This window comes from Bos indicus x Bos taurus, chromosome 3, assembly GCF_003369695.1.
Source record: "Bos indicus x Bos taurus breed Angus x Brahman F1 hybrid chromosome 3, Bos_hybrid_MaternalHap_v2.0, whole genome shotgun sequence".
Lineage (NCBI taxonomy): Eukaryota > Metazoa > Chordata > Mammalia > Artiodactyla > Bovidae > Bos > Bos indicus x Bos taurus.
Genome location: NC_040078.1, coordinates 48,474,251 through 48,488,610, shown reverse-complemented (window position 1 = coordinate 48,488,610; position 14,360 = coordinate 48,474,251). Strand labels below are relative to the sequence as shown.

Sequence of the window (14,360 nt, the reverse complement as noted above, 5' to 3'; positions counted from 1 at the left end):
GGGTTATTGCATTCATCTAGGTAAGAGACACCAATGACAAAAATTATAATGGCAACAGGTGTAATGGAATAAGTTGGAAAAGGATTAGGAAGAATCTTAGGAGATAAGATGAATAGGGCTTGGTTCAAGACTAGGAACAGTCTAGGGTGACTCCAGGTTTCTGACTTGGCTAAGTTGATGATGATCCCATTGATTAATATTGGGAGATTTCTGTGGTAGTGGTCATGGAGGAAAGGGAGATTAAGCAAAGAGTAGGGTATTGGTTTTAGGTGTGCTGGGTTTGAGGCATATTTGAGAATGTGTGATTTGTCAGGTAAGGATGCTCAGCAATAACTGAGAAATATGGAACTACAAGTAGAATATAAGAGAGAACTTGAAACCAGAGATTTGTGTCAGGGTGTTTGAGCCTTTGAGGAGGAAAATGTTTTCCTCTACTAGTTTTGGTTCTTTAGTGGATCTAATAATCAAATTGATATAAGGCAGATTAACAGGAGAAAAAGCAGATTTAAGTACATATATATGGGAGTGCCACAGGACAATGAGATCCAAGTTCAAACTGGCAATAGAGGCTTATAAAGCCGTCTTGAACTAAGGCATGGTGTAGGCATCTGTGGAGGAGGATATTCACAGGATGATAAGAGAGCAGATAGTTGGTAATTAGATGTTTGTCCTGCCATACAGATAGGTCATTCAGATGAAAAGTTATCTCTTGGTAATAGCTCTCTGTGTGGCTGGGTCACCTGTCTGAAATCTCTCAGGTAGTTAAGGGAGAGGTAGGAGTTTTTCTTGAATCTGCTGGGTCTTAATTTCTTTCAGCTCTATTTTTGCCTGGAGAATTCCATGGACACAGAAGCCTGGTGGGCTACAGGCCATAGGGTGATAGAGAGTCAGACACGACTGAAGCAATTTAACACACACGCATACACAAAATATTCAGCATGCCATAGTGGTGGCACATTTTGGGAAACTTGTTCTGAACCCTTTTAGGCCCCTGGGAATAGATTCAATGGCCTTGGTACAGCATATGGAAGAAGTGTACTTGGGAAACACAAAAATTTAAGGGAAAGGCAGAGGAAATAGAAACTGAAAAACTGTAGCTCTGGAATGAAGAGGAAATAGTATGGAAACCAGGAGAGGAGAAAGGAAATGTGATGATCGACAGTGTCATATGCTACAGAAAGGTCACCTGGGATGAAGGCTGAGATGAATCCACTGTCTTGTTATGGAGCTGCCACTGGTGACCCCTGCATTCTTTTGTAGGGGAACGCAATCATATGTGGAGAAGGCAATGGCACCCCACTCCAGTACTCTTGCCTGGAAAATCCCATGGATGGAGGAGCCTGGTAGATGCAGTCCATGGGGTCATTAAGAGTCGGACGCCACTGAGCAATTTCACTTTCACTTTTCACTTTCACGCATTGGAGAAGGAAATGGCAACCCACTCCAGTGTTATTGCCTGGAGAATCCCAGGGACAGGGGAGCCTGGTGAGCTGCTGTCTATGGGGTCGCACAGAGTCAGACACGACTGAAGCGACTTAGCAACAGCAGCAGCAGCAATCATATGTACTGGGTTGTGAAGTTATAGCAAGAATGTCTGTGAATACACTGTTGATGTCTCTTTTTAAAAGTTTAATAGGGAAATCAAGCAGAGGAGGAGAGATTTTTGGATTAGGAAGAATTGGGCATGTTGGTAAGAAAGAAGGAATCAACCTATAGATGGAGAGCTGGATGGAGCAAGAGGAAGGGGATAATTGATGGCCTAAGGTTGCAGAGTGTAGGTGCAGAGCAGTTGGCCTTGGAGATAGCAAGAGAAACCACTTCTGAATGTAGAGGAAGATGTGCCTGAAAAGATTTGGTCTTGAGGTCAGAGTTTGAGGAATCCATGGTTGATGGACTAATATCTTAAGAGCAGAGGAGGCCAGTTCCTCTGGGATTGAGAGGTAGAGTTAAGTGAGGAAGGAAAGTGACTTCATTGGTGAGACAGAGGTTTGGAGGCAATTCTATGGAGAATGTCAAGTTAAGTAAAAGGAACATGAAGCAAATTTGAGGATACACTGGGCAGTTCAGATCTCTCTATATTTGTGCTATTTATCTAATGTCAATATTGGTGAGTAATAATAGCTGTTGATTGAGCTCTTTAGTTCAAGGGAGTTCTTACTGTGTATTATAACAACTTCATTGTATAAGGGGGCGGAGTGCTATCATTATCCACCATGATCTTTGTAGATCAAACTGAGACAGAGGGGTCAGTAACAGAGGTAACACAGCAGCCAAGTGGAAGAAGGAGATTTGAGCCCAGCCTTTCTGACTGCAGAGTGTAGTACCTGCCTTCCCTCTCTTTTCTGCTTAAGGAAAGCTGACTTGATGAGAAGTTCATGATAGGCAGGTAAGTATGATGGATGAAGTGGCAAGAGCGCTGAGGATGCCAATGTGTGTCCTGAAGGTAACTGAGGTAGGTAGGAAAAGAAGTGAATCAGAGGCTGATAGTGACAGGTTTGGGAGTGGAAGTCAATGAAGAGATTTAGATGGAATTGGATAAAATGAAATATCAGGTATTATGAATACACTTAGAAGGGAATGGGTTAGGACTTCCCTGGTGATCCAGTGGTTAAGGCTCTGCATTCCCAATGCACAGGGCCCGGGTTCAATCCCTGGTCAGAAAACGAGATCCTGCATGCTGCAGCTAAGAGCCTGCATGCCTCAACGAAGATCAAAGGTCCCACCTGTTGCAACTAAGACCTGGTACAGTCAAATAAATAAATTAAAAAAAAATTTTTTTTTTAAATACGGGGGTGGATTATTTAAGGTATAGCATTTTTCATTAAAATTGAGGCTATATAGTCACAAAAATGAATGACTGAGGATCAGATGGGGAAAATCTTTGGAGAAGAGAAGGCTGGAAGATAGGAGATTGGGATAGAGCAAAAAATCTTGATTTTACTGCTACAGTGACATTTTTCCTATTTGTGATACTATTTTATTAATTTGAGCATGGCACCCCACTCCAGTACTCTTGCCTGGAAAATCCCATGGATGGAGGAGCCTGGTAGGCTGTAGTCCATGGGGTTGCTAAGAGTCGGACATGACTGAGCGACTTCCTTTTCACTTTTCACTTTCATGCATTGGAGAAGGAAATGGCAACCCACTCCAGCGTTCTTGCCTGGAGAATCCCAGGGACGGGGGAGCCTGGTGGGCTTCCGTCTATGGGGTCGCACAGAGTCGGACACGACTGAAGTGACTTAGCAGCAGCAGCACCTAAATTGCTGCCTTGACTTCCTTCTTTTTTCACCCAACATAGTTATAAATTGTAATATCTCTCTTATCCTACAAATTATTTCTGTTTCATATTTTAATTTCTTAGTAAAATATTTTAAGGTCTTTTTTTAACAGTTTGATTTTTGGTTTCTGAGATTGAGCAGTTTCTAGATTGCTGCTAGGTTGCTTCAGTCGTGTCCGACTCTGTGCGACCCCATAGACGGCAGCCCGCCAGGCTCCCCCGTTCCTGGGATTCTCCAGGCAAGAACACTGGAGTGGGTTGCCATTTCCTTCTCCAATGCATGAAAGTGAAAAGTGAAAATGAAGTTGCTCAGTCGTGTCCGACTCTTCGCAACTCCATGGACTGCAGCCTACCAGGCTCCTCCATCCATGGGATTTTCCAGGCAAGAGTACTGGAGTGGGGTGCCATTGCCTTCTCCAGTTTCTAGTTTAGTCATGACTAATTCAGTCAAATTGAATATTAAGATCCATGGATATATTTCACTCCATTTTATAATTCAACCTCTACAATATAATGAAGCAACATTAGGCAATATAGTTTCTTTAAGGAGGAAAAAGTAGAATAGAGCAAATATTTAATTTTTGAAAAAATATGCTTTTTACTTGAGAATAATTTTAGACTTTCAGAAAAGTTTCAAGGAGGGTTCAAAGGATTCCTATATACCCCACACTCAGATTCTCCTAGTGTTAATATTTACATTCGTATGGTACATTTGTCATAATTAGTGAATAAATATTGGTACATTATTATTAACTAATGGCTATAGTAGTTCAGATTTCCTTAGTTTTTACCAAATGCCATTTTTCTGTTCCAGGATTCTCTCTGAGATACTACATTACATTTAGTTGTCACTTCTCTTTAGACTCCTGGTTGTGACAGTTTCTCAGATATTCATTGTTTTTGATGACCTTGTCAGTTTTGAGAAGTCCTGGTCAGGTATTTTGTAGAATATTTCTCAATTTGGATTTGTCTGATGTTTCTCTTGCATGATTAGATTCAGGTTATGGGGTTTTCTGGAGGCTTCCCTGGTGGCTCAGTGGTAAAGAACTCTTCTGCCAATGCAGGAGACACAGGTTCCATCCCTGGGTCAGGAAGATCCCCCAGAGAAGGAAATGGCAACCCACTCCAGTATTCTTGCCTGGGAAATCCCACGGACAGAGGAGCCTGGCAGGCTGTATAGTCCACGGTGTCACAAGAGTTGGCCATGACTTTGCAACTAAGCAACAACAATGGGGTTTTTGGAGGAAGACCACAGAAGTAGTGTGCCATTCTCATCCCATTATGTCAGGACTACGTGCATAAACATGGCTTATCACTGTTGGTGTTTACCTTGTTCACCTGGCTGAGGTAGAGTTTGTAAGATTTCTCAGTTTTTAAAGTTACTCTTTCTACGCTACTTGCCTTCTACACTGAACTCCCTGGAACAAAGTCATTACACATAGTCCCCTCTTGAACAGTGGAGAGTTATGCTTCATGAACTCTTTGAGGATGCATCTACATATTTTGTTTGCAATCATTCTGTACAGAGTATTTATCTTTTCTTCTCTATTCATTCACTCATTCATTCATTTATGTTACCGTGACTTCGTGGATATCAACTTTTTACTTTGAGTTTAAAACCAATACTACCTATATTTATTTGGTTCAAATTGTTATAACTTTTGCCATTGGGAGCTCTTTCAGTTGGTTTCTTAGTCCCTTTGAACAAAATAACTTCATCATTTTGTTCTTTGAGCACTTATTTAGTTTCTGATACTAAAAACAGTATTCTGGATTTTTATTGTATACTGTGTCCCAACCCTAGAATCCACCTTTTCTTAAGGAGTCTTTTTTCCTTTTATTGGAGACTGCTATTAGAAACCAAAATGTGGGCCCTGGGTGTGCTCACTGCTCCTGGGGAATCATTATTCCTATGTCCTCCCAGCTGACAACTTGGAAATATATTAACCTGTATATACACACATATCTATAATTATTTCTCTCTATATATCCATCTATATCTGTATTAAACTAAGTATGAGTTTATACTGAAGTTTCCAACTCTAATCCAGGATCATATGGATCAATCTAGCCTTTTACACTCAATTTTCTGTAATCTCCACTCCAACAATGAGAAATCTGGTCCCTACTGCACCATAGACAAATTTATTTGTTAAATCCCAATATACATGCATAATGGTTTCAAAATTGTTAACCTGTCCCCCCTTGAGATAATAGTTTTACTAACTAGAGTACAGTGCCTATATATATAGGGTTTTTAGTCTTACAGTCTATTTTCAGACTGGGGTCCCCTGGGAGATTTTATTTATTAATTTTTTTAAAAACGTGCATACATTCTTCATGCTGTTCTGTGAGTTTTGACAGATGCATATTGTCATGTATCCACCACTACAGTATCATACAGAATTGTTTCACCACTCTAAAATACTGCCCACGCCTCACCCATTCTACACTCTCCTTCTCTCTCTCAACCTCTGGCAGTCACTATTCTGTTTTGTCTTTATAGTTTTGCTTTTTCCAGAATGTCATATAAATGGAATCATACAATTTTCATACTGGCTTTTTTGATTTAGCAATATGCATTTAAGATTCACCTGTTGTGTTACATAAATTCATAGTTTGTTCCTTTGTATCGCTAAATAGTATCTTATTGTATGTATGTACCACAGTTTGCTTATTTGTTCACATACTATGTTGTGAATAATATTGTGAACCAACCTATAACATTTGGTTACTTCCAGTTTTTGGCAATTATGAATATAATTGGTGTAAACACTTGCATGCTGGTTTTTGTGTGGCTATATATTCTGAAATCAATTGAAAAAAATACCTAGAAGTGTGATAGTTAGATTGTGCACTGTGAATATGATTAACATTTTAACTGCAATGCTGTCTTACAAAGTGGCTTCCATTTTGCATTCCCACCAACAATGAATGAGTATTCCTATTGTTCCACGTCCTTGCTGACAATGCATATTGTCAGATTTTTGGATTTTAGTCATTCTAATATATGTGTAGTAGTATGTCTTTGTTTTAATTTACATTTTTCTAAGGACAAATGATGTTTAACATCTTTTTTATATACTTTTTTTCTTTTGTTTATCTTCTCTGATGATGTATTTAAGATCTTTTGCCCATATTTTAATTGAGTTGTTTCCTTATTTCTGAGCTTTAGGAGTTCTATATATATTTTAGATACGTATTTTATCATATATGTATTAGTAAACAATCGCCCAGTGTTTGGATGTCTCTTCATTTTCTTTTAATAGTGCCTTTCACAGAGCCCATTTCTAATTTTAGCAAAGTCCACCTTATTGATATTTTTTTCTATGGATTGTGCTTTTGGTATTACATGTAAAATACTATCATCAAACCCAAGGTCATGCAGATTTTTTCCTGTTTTTTTTTTTTCTAGAAGTTTTATAATTTTGCATTTTACTTTTAAGTCTGTGGTCCATTTCAGGTTAATTTTTGCGTAAGTTGTGAGGTCTCTGCCAAGGTTTATTTTTCTGCACGTAGCTATCCAATTGTTCCATCACTGTTTGTTAAAAAGACTGCTTTTTCTCCATTGAATTACTTTTACACCTTTGTCAAAAGCAAGTTCAGTATATTTGTGTGGGTTTATTGGTGGACTCTCTGTTCTATTCCACCGTTCTATTTGTTTGTTTATCAATGTCATACTGTCTTAATTATTATAGCTTTATTGTAGTTCTTGAAAGTGAATCTGTCAACTTTGTTCTTTTTCAGTATTATGTTGACAATTCTAGGCCCTTTGACTTGCCATAGATTGGGTTGGCCAAAAAGTTTATTTGGGTTTTTCTATACCAGCTTAGGAAAAACCTGAACAAACTTTTTGGCCAACCCAATGAATCTTGGGCAGGGGTTGGGGGGTGTTCTGAATTTTAAAAACTGTAAACTAGAAACCATTAATCCTCAAAGATGCAGAATAAATGAGATGTTTCTTTTAATTTTTTTCCCAGATGGTTCTTTGAGGCTCTGAAGTATCCTAAGTTTTCCAAGGCTAACGTCATCAATGGAATCCTTATGACGGTGGTGTTCTTCGTAGTGAGGATTGCCTCGATACCTCCTTACTACGGCTACATGTACTCTGTGTTTGGGACGGAAGCCTACATGAGGCTTGGATTTTTAATTCAGTTTTCCTGGATTTCTACTTGTGTGGTTTTGGATGTGATGAATGTCATGTGGATGATCAAAATTTCAAAGGGGTGCATCAAAGTCATCTCTCTCTTAAGACAAGAGAAAGCCAGAAAGAGTCTTCAGAATGGAAAACTTGACTAAAAGCGGGCTATCGATAAGCATACTTCATTACTACCCACAGTGTCTCTTCTGATAGGATAAATTCTTGGCATGTTCTTGTGCTTCTTTATTAATTATACTTGGTATTCATACTTTCAGTGTTTTTTTATCTTAATCATTAGAAAAGAGAAACTAAAACAGTTTTTTTTTCCTCAAGATTTATTTTCTAATTTTCTTCTGCATTATAAGCATGGATAAAATCTTAAAGATTAAAATAAAAATGTATAAATATTGATTGTGAATCTTTTTGGAAATCTGTTCACTGGCATTGGTACTTTTCTCTGTGAAAAGATGACTATGCTAATTTGGTGCACTTGGTTTTATGTCACTGATTTTGCTGAGAGAATGGGAACTGCCTTTAAGTCTGTAAACAGCTCTCCACATTCTGATGCACTGTGCTTATTTCTTACTATGGCTGTCAATTCCTGAAGTAGAGTTTGATTTCCAAATTATTGAAATGTTCTTTTTCTTAGACTATTAGATGTGATGTCTTTTTCATTTCAATTTGCTATCATCTACTAATAATGAAATATTTTGCTTACTTTGGGAACCTCTAATTAGTTTTCATGGGAAATATTTCCTACAATTTTGGATTTTTCTGACATTATTGTATCTGTTTTTAACATTTTATCAAATTATTGCTTTTTTCTTAAATAGGAAAGCTTAAGACCAATCTAATAGAGCTCCTTAAGAGATGAATTCTTCCTACTAAACACGCATGTTCTAGATGACTAGTTAGACTAATACGAGGAGTCATTAAGAAAAAGGCTTTAACACTGCTGTCTCTATCTGCTTCCCTTGCATTTTTTTCTTTGAAAACTATATTATTTCTATTTTCAAAACCTCCCATGAGTTCTGAACCCAACATCTTTTAGCACCATAGTCTTGTGTAATATATATTTATCAGGCTCCTAAAGTAAGCCTCTTCTTGATGAGACCAAAACTGCAAAAACTAAATAAATAAGTCAGTATTCATATTTTACTCACAATTTACACCCATGCTTGCTAGCATTTTGAGTGCTTTGATTTTCTGTTTTTCTTAAAAGACAGGCAAAAGATAGATAATTTAATCTAAGTATTCTGATTATCAATATTATTATTTTATGTGAGGATAAATGAATGGTGACTTTTTTTTTCTGTTTGTGTATGTCGGTATATGTTTGCTTTTGTTTTGGTCCTTACAACCCAAATATAAAATAACATAGTTAGCTATTATTGTCTTTATTATTGTCTTTCTTTTTCTCAAGTACTTGACTTTAATGATCATTCTTACCTAAGGAAAAAAATTAATCAATGGAAAATACTTGAATTTAATTGAATCCAAACCAAAAGATCTAATCCATTCAGTTCCTCAGTTTGAATGAGAATGTGCTACTCATTCTCATTGTCCATGTTATGGTGATGAAGGAAGGCTAGCTGGATATTTCAGGACTTTTGATTTAATGTGATTTGATTTGACTCAGCTGTCCAATGCAGATAGGGCCTGATAAGTTATAGAACATTTAAAGAAGGTAATTGAAATCTCAGTCAGTAACTAAATGATAAATTGAAATCGATTGGCTTATACCAGTGCACTTATTTTTGAAAGGCTAAAAGTAATATAAAATGTAAGTATTTGTTTTCAGATTTACTAATATTACATTGATAATTTGTTATTAAATTTAGTCCCTTTTACACATAGGCACTTAGACATGTATTGGTTGTTTAGAGGGAGTATGAAAGCATGTGGTTTTATCTTGTTCCTTTCTTGCTCTTTTGCAAGAAAAATGGCTTTCAAAAAGGAAAACACTTATATTAGAAAGCTATTTTGGAAATTCATTCCTTTAGAAAGAAACAAAATGTGAAATAAATAATTTTGACTATTCAGATATTTCTGTGGTTTCTGAACACAGATTTTAAACCCATCATCAATATGAAGAAGATATAATGCTATATAATATGAGTGAGTTTCCATATAGCAATTTCAGTTTTTATAGTTGTTATTTCATGCTTAAAACTTTATTTTTACTTTCACCAACAGCACCTTTCAGTAGTATAGCCCCTGACTAAGTAAGAATAATTAAAGTATCAATGTGTTGAACTAAAGTTTGTTATTCCCTTAGTCAGCAATTCTTATTTTATGCTGGCTGCATGACAGATAATTTAACATTCAGATTAAATATCCAAAATAGATTCTACGTACTTCCTCATACAATAGATATGAAATGAAAAAGACACTATAAGCTGCCATGCTACTTTAAGTCAGATCTTTCCAGGAGCTATACTTTGCTGTTCTGTGATTTTATCCACCTGCCTAAGATACAAGTAGTTAAAGACAAAACATTTCATTTATTAAATAATGAATTTTTCATTTATTAAATGACAAACTTTTGCTAGACATTTTACATATTAAATATTTTGACTACATGGATTAATTTAAATGATTCTATTGATATTAGACATTCTGATATTAAACACCTGTTAAAATATTTATAGAAAATGAAAACAAATTGGTATAAATTTTTAAGCAACTCTATTTTTGTAGAAAAAAGTTAGTGACAACCTGTAACTATATAAATGTTCTCTGAACATGTAGTACTCTAGAAAATAAAAAGTTCATTCAAAAATTTGAAAATGAGTAAAAATCAACTAAATATCATGCAAGATCATAAACTCTGCATTAGATATTTTATTGGGGAGAATTTAAAAACTATGAGCTTGAGTTTATAGAGTCTGCATTATTGTGTCTAAAACCTTTTTAATGAATATCATTTGCATTTATTTAAATCTCAGTATGAATCTGAGTGCAGAGAAATGAATTCCTGCTTAAATTGTGTCTTGATATATCATAGTAAGTTGAAAGTCAATATTTATTCCAACTGTTAGTTTTGTTATTTTATGGAGTAGTCTTTGTTCAGAGAAATAATGATGTTTTTATCATTCCTAAGGGTGGCTCATATACTGTGGATGACCCAGTACTGTTGTAAAGGTCTAGTTTTAAAAACTGCCTAATTTATAGGTGTTTGAATCAAATTCTTTTCTAAATTTTAATGACCTATTTGACTCAAATAAAAATTTTGCTGAAAGTATCAGTTTTTAAATTATATATTTTCTCTGAGGTGCACTAGGCATTTAAAGAGTGGTTCTTCCCTGTATTGTTGGGTACACCAACATTGTAATCATGTGTTTAGAAATATTCTTCTCATGGAGATATATAGGGGGGAAAGTATGTTGTAATATTCATGTTTGTTCTACTTCAGTTTTAAGGAAAATAAACATGTTCCAAAAGACACTACTAAAATAAGTGTTTGAATAAATTTCAATTTCTAGGTTTCTCTTCACTCCAAATACGTAAATATACATTTCAATTGGCTTTAAGTGGTTTGATCTGTTAAATGAAATTTGAAAGTCCATGTCATTGTTGACATCATCAATTATACTTCATAGAAAATTATGTATTTATGTGTTTTGGATTCTATAAGAAGCAAACTGGTATAATGTTATCATAATGTGGCAGAGTATATCTCAAAAGGTGCAAACCAGTATAGCCCGGAGACCCTCCTGTGATGAGAGGCCCCGGGCGCACACACACCTTCCTAGCCTTAACCACAGCTGGTTAATGACAGACACACTAAGGGTACTGAAAGCAAATTCTGACGTAAAATGTGTGATATTAGTGAGGACAAGGAAAAGCCAGCAAGACCTAAGGTTGGAGGAGATAGTATGACTGCTTTGCCCTTAAAAGCCATGATGTTCCTCCCTCAATCCAAAAGTTTTCTCTCTGAATGTTTTGAGCCCTTCCCTCTCATCAGCACCTCCCTCCTTTCTATGCCAACTTTTGAGGCCTCCCCAGGTGGCGCCAGAAGTGAAGAACCTGTCTGCCAAGGCATGAGATGTAGGAGACATGGGTTCCTTCGCTTGGTGGGAAAGATCCCCTGGAGGAGGGCATGGCAACCCACTCCAGTATTCTTGCCTGGAGAATCCCATGGACAGAGAAGCCTGGAGGGCTACAGTGCATAGGGTCACAAAGAGTCAGACATGACTGAAGCACATTAGCATGTGTGCAAATGTGTAAGCTTCCCAGCCCCTTGTGGCAAATTTAGACGTTCATTAGTATCTTCTTTCATTGGGGGAAAAAAAAACATTGCTGTAAGCTTCAGTAATGAATAGACAAGCCATAATTTATTAAGAGGCTACAGGAAGCCATTTAACATTTAATAATACTTATTTATAACACCAAGCAAAGCTTATAATGTTATAGTTTTATTGAGAAACATCTTTAGGTGTCTTTTCCTTAAACTGGTTTAGCAATAAGAGCTTTATAACATGTTTCAGCTAGGGATTCACTGCAGGCCCGTAAATTATCTAAATGTTCTTCTTTAGACCCTCTGACAGGTGAGGGAGGAACTGAGGTGGTTCTGTGTTATGAGGATGTTATGAGGAGGGTGTGCTGATATGTCACAGCATTATTGAGTCTTGCTCTTTAATCAAGCAAATGTAGTCACAGTCCTGTTTCCTTCAAAAGTGAGCGTATTGCGAGTGAATTACTCAGGGTGTTTTCCAAAGTACAACACCCAAGGATTTGAGCCCTGTCTCTTTTTAGCCCAGACCTCAAACTACTGCTTTGTAAGGTCATACCTTTCTTGGAAGATATTTTGGCAGTGAAACTAAAGATTGGTTAGTTTGCATAGAAAGTGTTTACACTGATTCCCTCCAAGGAGTAGACAGTTTTAAAATCTTAAAGATAAAAATACCTCTGGCTGAAAACTCGTTAATTGTCATCTGCATGTTTTTTCTTTTATATCTTTATGTAATTCTTGCTGTAATTATGCATTAAGGTATTTGCTACTTGTTGGTTAATGAAGCACTAAAAATATAACTAAATAAAATGTGCTATGTATTTTTCTGTTTCTTGCTTGGTTTGCTTCTAGTATGATTATGTCTACTTTTTACTCAAGTACTTTTTGCACAGATAATACTATCTTACTAACGTGTACCTGGGATGAGTTATGAGACTATTTTGGTAATTATTTGATTTTGTAATGATAACTTTTTGACATAGATTTAATTTGAAGAAGTTACTTGAAAACTTCAGTAGATGTGACATCTATTGTGATATACAATTTTTCTCTGAGAATATATCACATTAATATATAATTGTCAAAGATTTTAGAAGTCTTTCAAAATACATTTATTAACATTTTGAGAACACACCTTCTAATGTATTTCCATAAAGCTGAAGAACTTTTATTTACAGAATGTGTAAGACTTGGTAATTTACAAATCAATGTTACTCAGATTTATCAGCAATTGAAATAGCAATTTAGTGTTCTTTTTTGTTTCTGGTTGTGCTTTAGAGGGGTTTCTGGACATCTTTGTGTATTTCCCTTAAAAATTTGGAATGTTTGTATACTTAGTATGTGTGCCAGTTTAAAGTAAATATATGCAAGTTATAAGCAATAATCTGCATGTTATACAGGGTTGGCATTTCTTTGTCATGGTAATTTTATTATTTTAAGAATGTATAAAATCAGTATCCTTATCAATATTTATATATAAATCACTCCTCTCCCCCAATAAAAAACATTGGGATTTTCTTGTGGTAGAACACTAATATAATGTGGTGCAAAGCTTTGTATTTTGTGAAAAAAATAAAATAAAATCACAGTTATTTAGTGGAAAAGTTTGAATCTGCAAGGTGTACACTTGAACAATAATTAATGGATGATAAAATGACTTTTTTCACATGCCATCATCTCTAAGATGCTTATGGAGCTTGTTCCTCCCCATCTCTCCCCACAGTCCCAGCACATCAGAAGATGCAGCAAACATTTCAGTCCTGCTTGCTAATGGAAAAGATGGTGCTATCTAATCAATAGGCTTTTTTAGATTAAGTAAAACTTTGACAGTTATTTTTTTCATCTCCTTTTCTTTGTCCCTGCGGCCTCTCATGTGGTCTTTAGTGTTTTTTTTTTTTTTTTTTGCCAAATGTCTTGGCTGAAATTCCTACCTTCTCAAATTGCCCATGGTCTTAATCTTGCATCTTACTCCAAGAATATCCAATAGATCAGGAAGCAGAGCACTAATTGAATAGAATACTGAGGTGGCTTGGCCTTTGCAGAGTGGGATGAGTCATGCTTCAGAACATGCCTAAAATGTTGTGTCAAGACTGGCAAAGGAACAGCTGAATTTCAAAATTAAAATAGTAGGCACAGCTGTCAGTGGAGGCAGGCCACAGGTAAAATTCCAAGGATTCAGATGTCCTCTAAACGAACATAAATGGACTTGTTCTCCCATTCATCAGGCCATCTCAGAGATGAGTCACCCTTTATTCTCCTATTTTCTGGTCTTCATCAAAGCCTCTTTACTACTTTCCCTTCCTTTCAGTGCCCTTATACATGCACAGAGTAAGTGATGATGGCAGGTTTGCAAATTTTGCCCCTCTGAGTAACTGATCATCTGACAGTTGGTCCATAGCAGATGTGATGGATGAGCACGGAAAATGTGGAGTAATAGGAATGATGATGGCTTTTGGTAATGACAGGTCAGGACTTGGGGTCTCTTTCAGGCTCAGGCAACCCACTAGGGCCACTGCCCCACAAAGGCCACCCCCTCATTCCAGGCTCCACAATGAGGCATCTGATTGTTGGCAGTGGGTGAAACACTGCTAAGATATGTTCTCATGTATGTACACATAAACGTGTGCATGCACACACACACACACACACACACACACACACACACAATATTCCTACATATACACAGAGAGAGGCATCTAAAATGAACA

General features: G+C 36.4%; 1 protein-coding gene across 4 annotated transcripts in view; it reads left to right on the top strand.

Annotated features, from left to right (window-relative positions):
- The window catches only part of LOC113889586 (transmembrane protein 56-like), a 70,275-nt gene extending 57,031 nt beyond the window's left edge, over positions 1 to 13,244 (top strand). For all 4 annotated transcript variants that reach the window (XM_027536441.1, XM_027536439.1, XM_027536440.1 and 1 more), the window contains exon 7: positions 7,258 to 13,244. In XM_027536441.1, the coding sequence (XP_027392242.1) occupies positions 7,258 to 7,576 (319 nt within the window). In that variant the 3' untranslated portion in view covers positions 7,577 to 13,244. The remainder of the gene's footprint in view (positions 1 to 7,257) is intronic.
- The last annotated feature ends 1,116 nt before the right edge of the window (positions 13,245 to 14,360 follow it).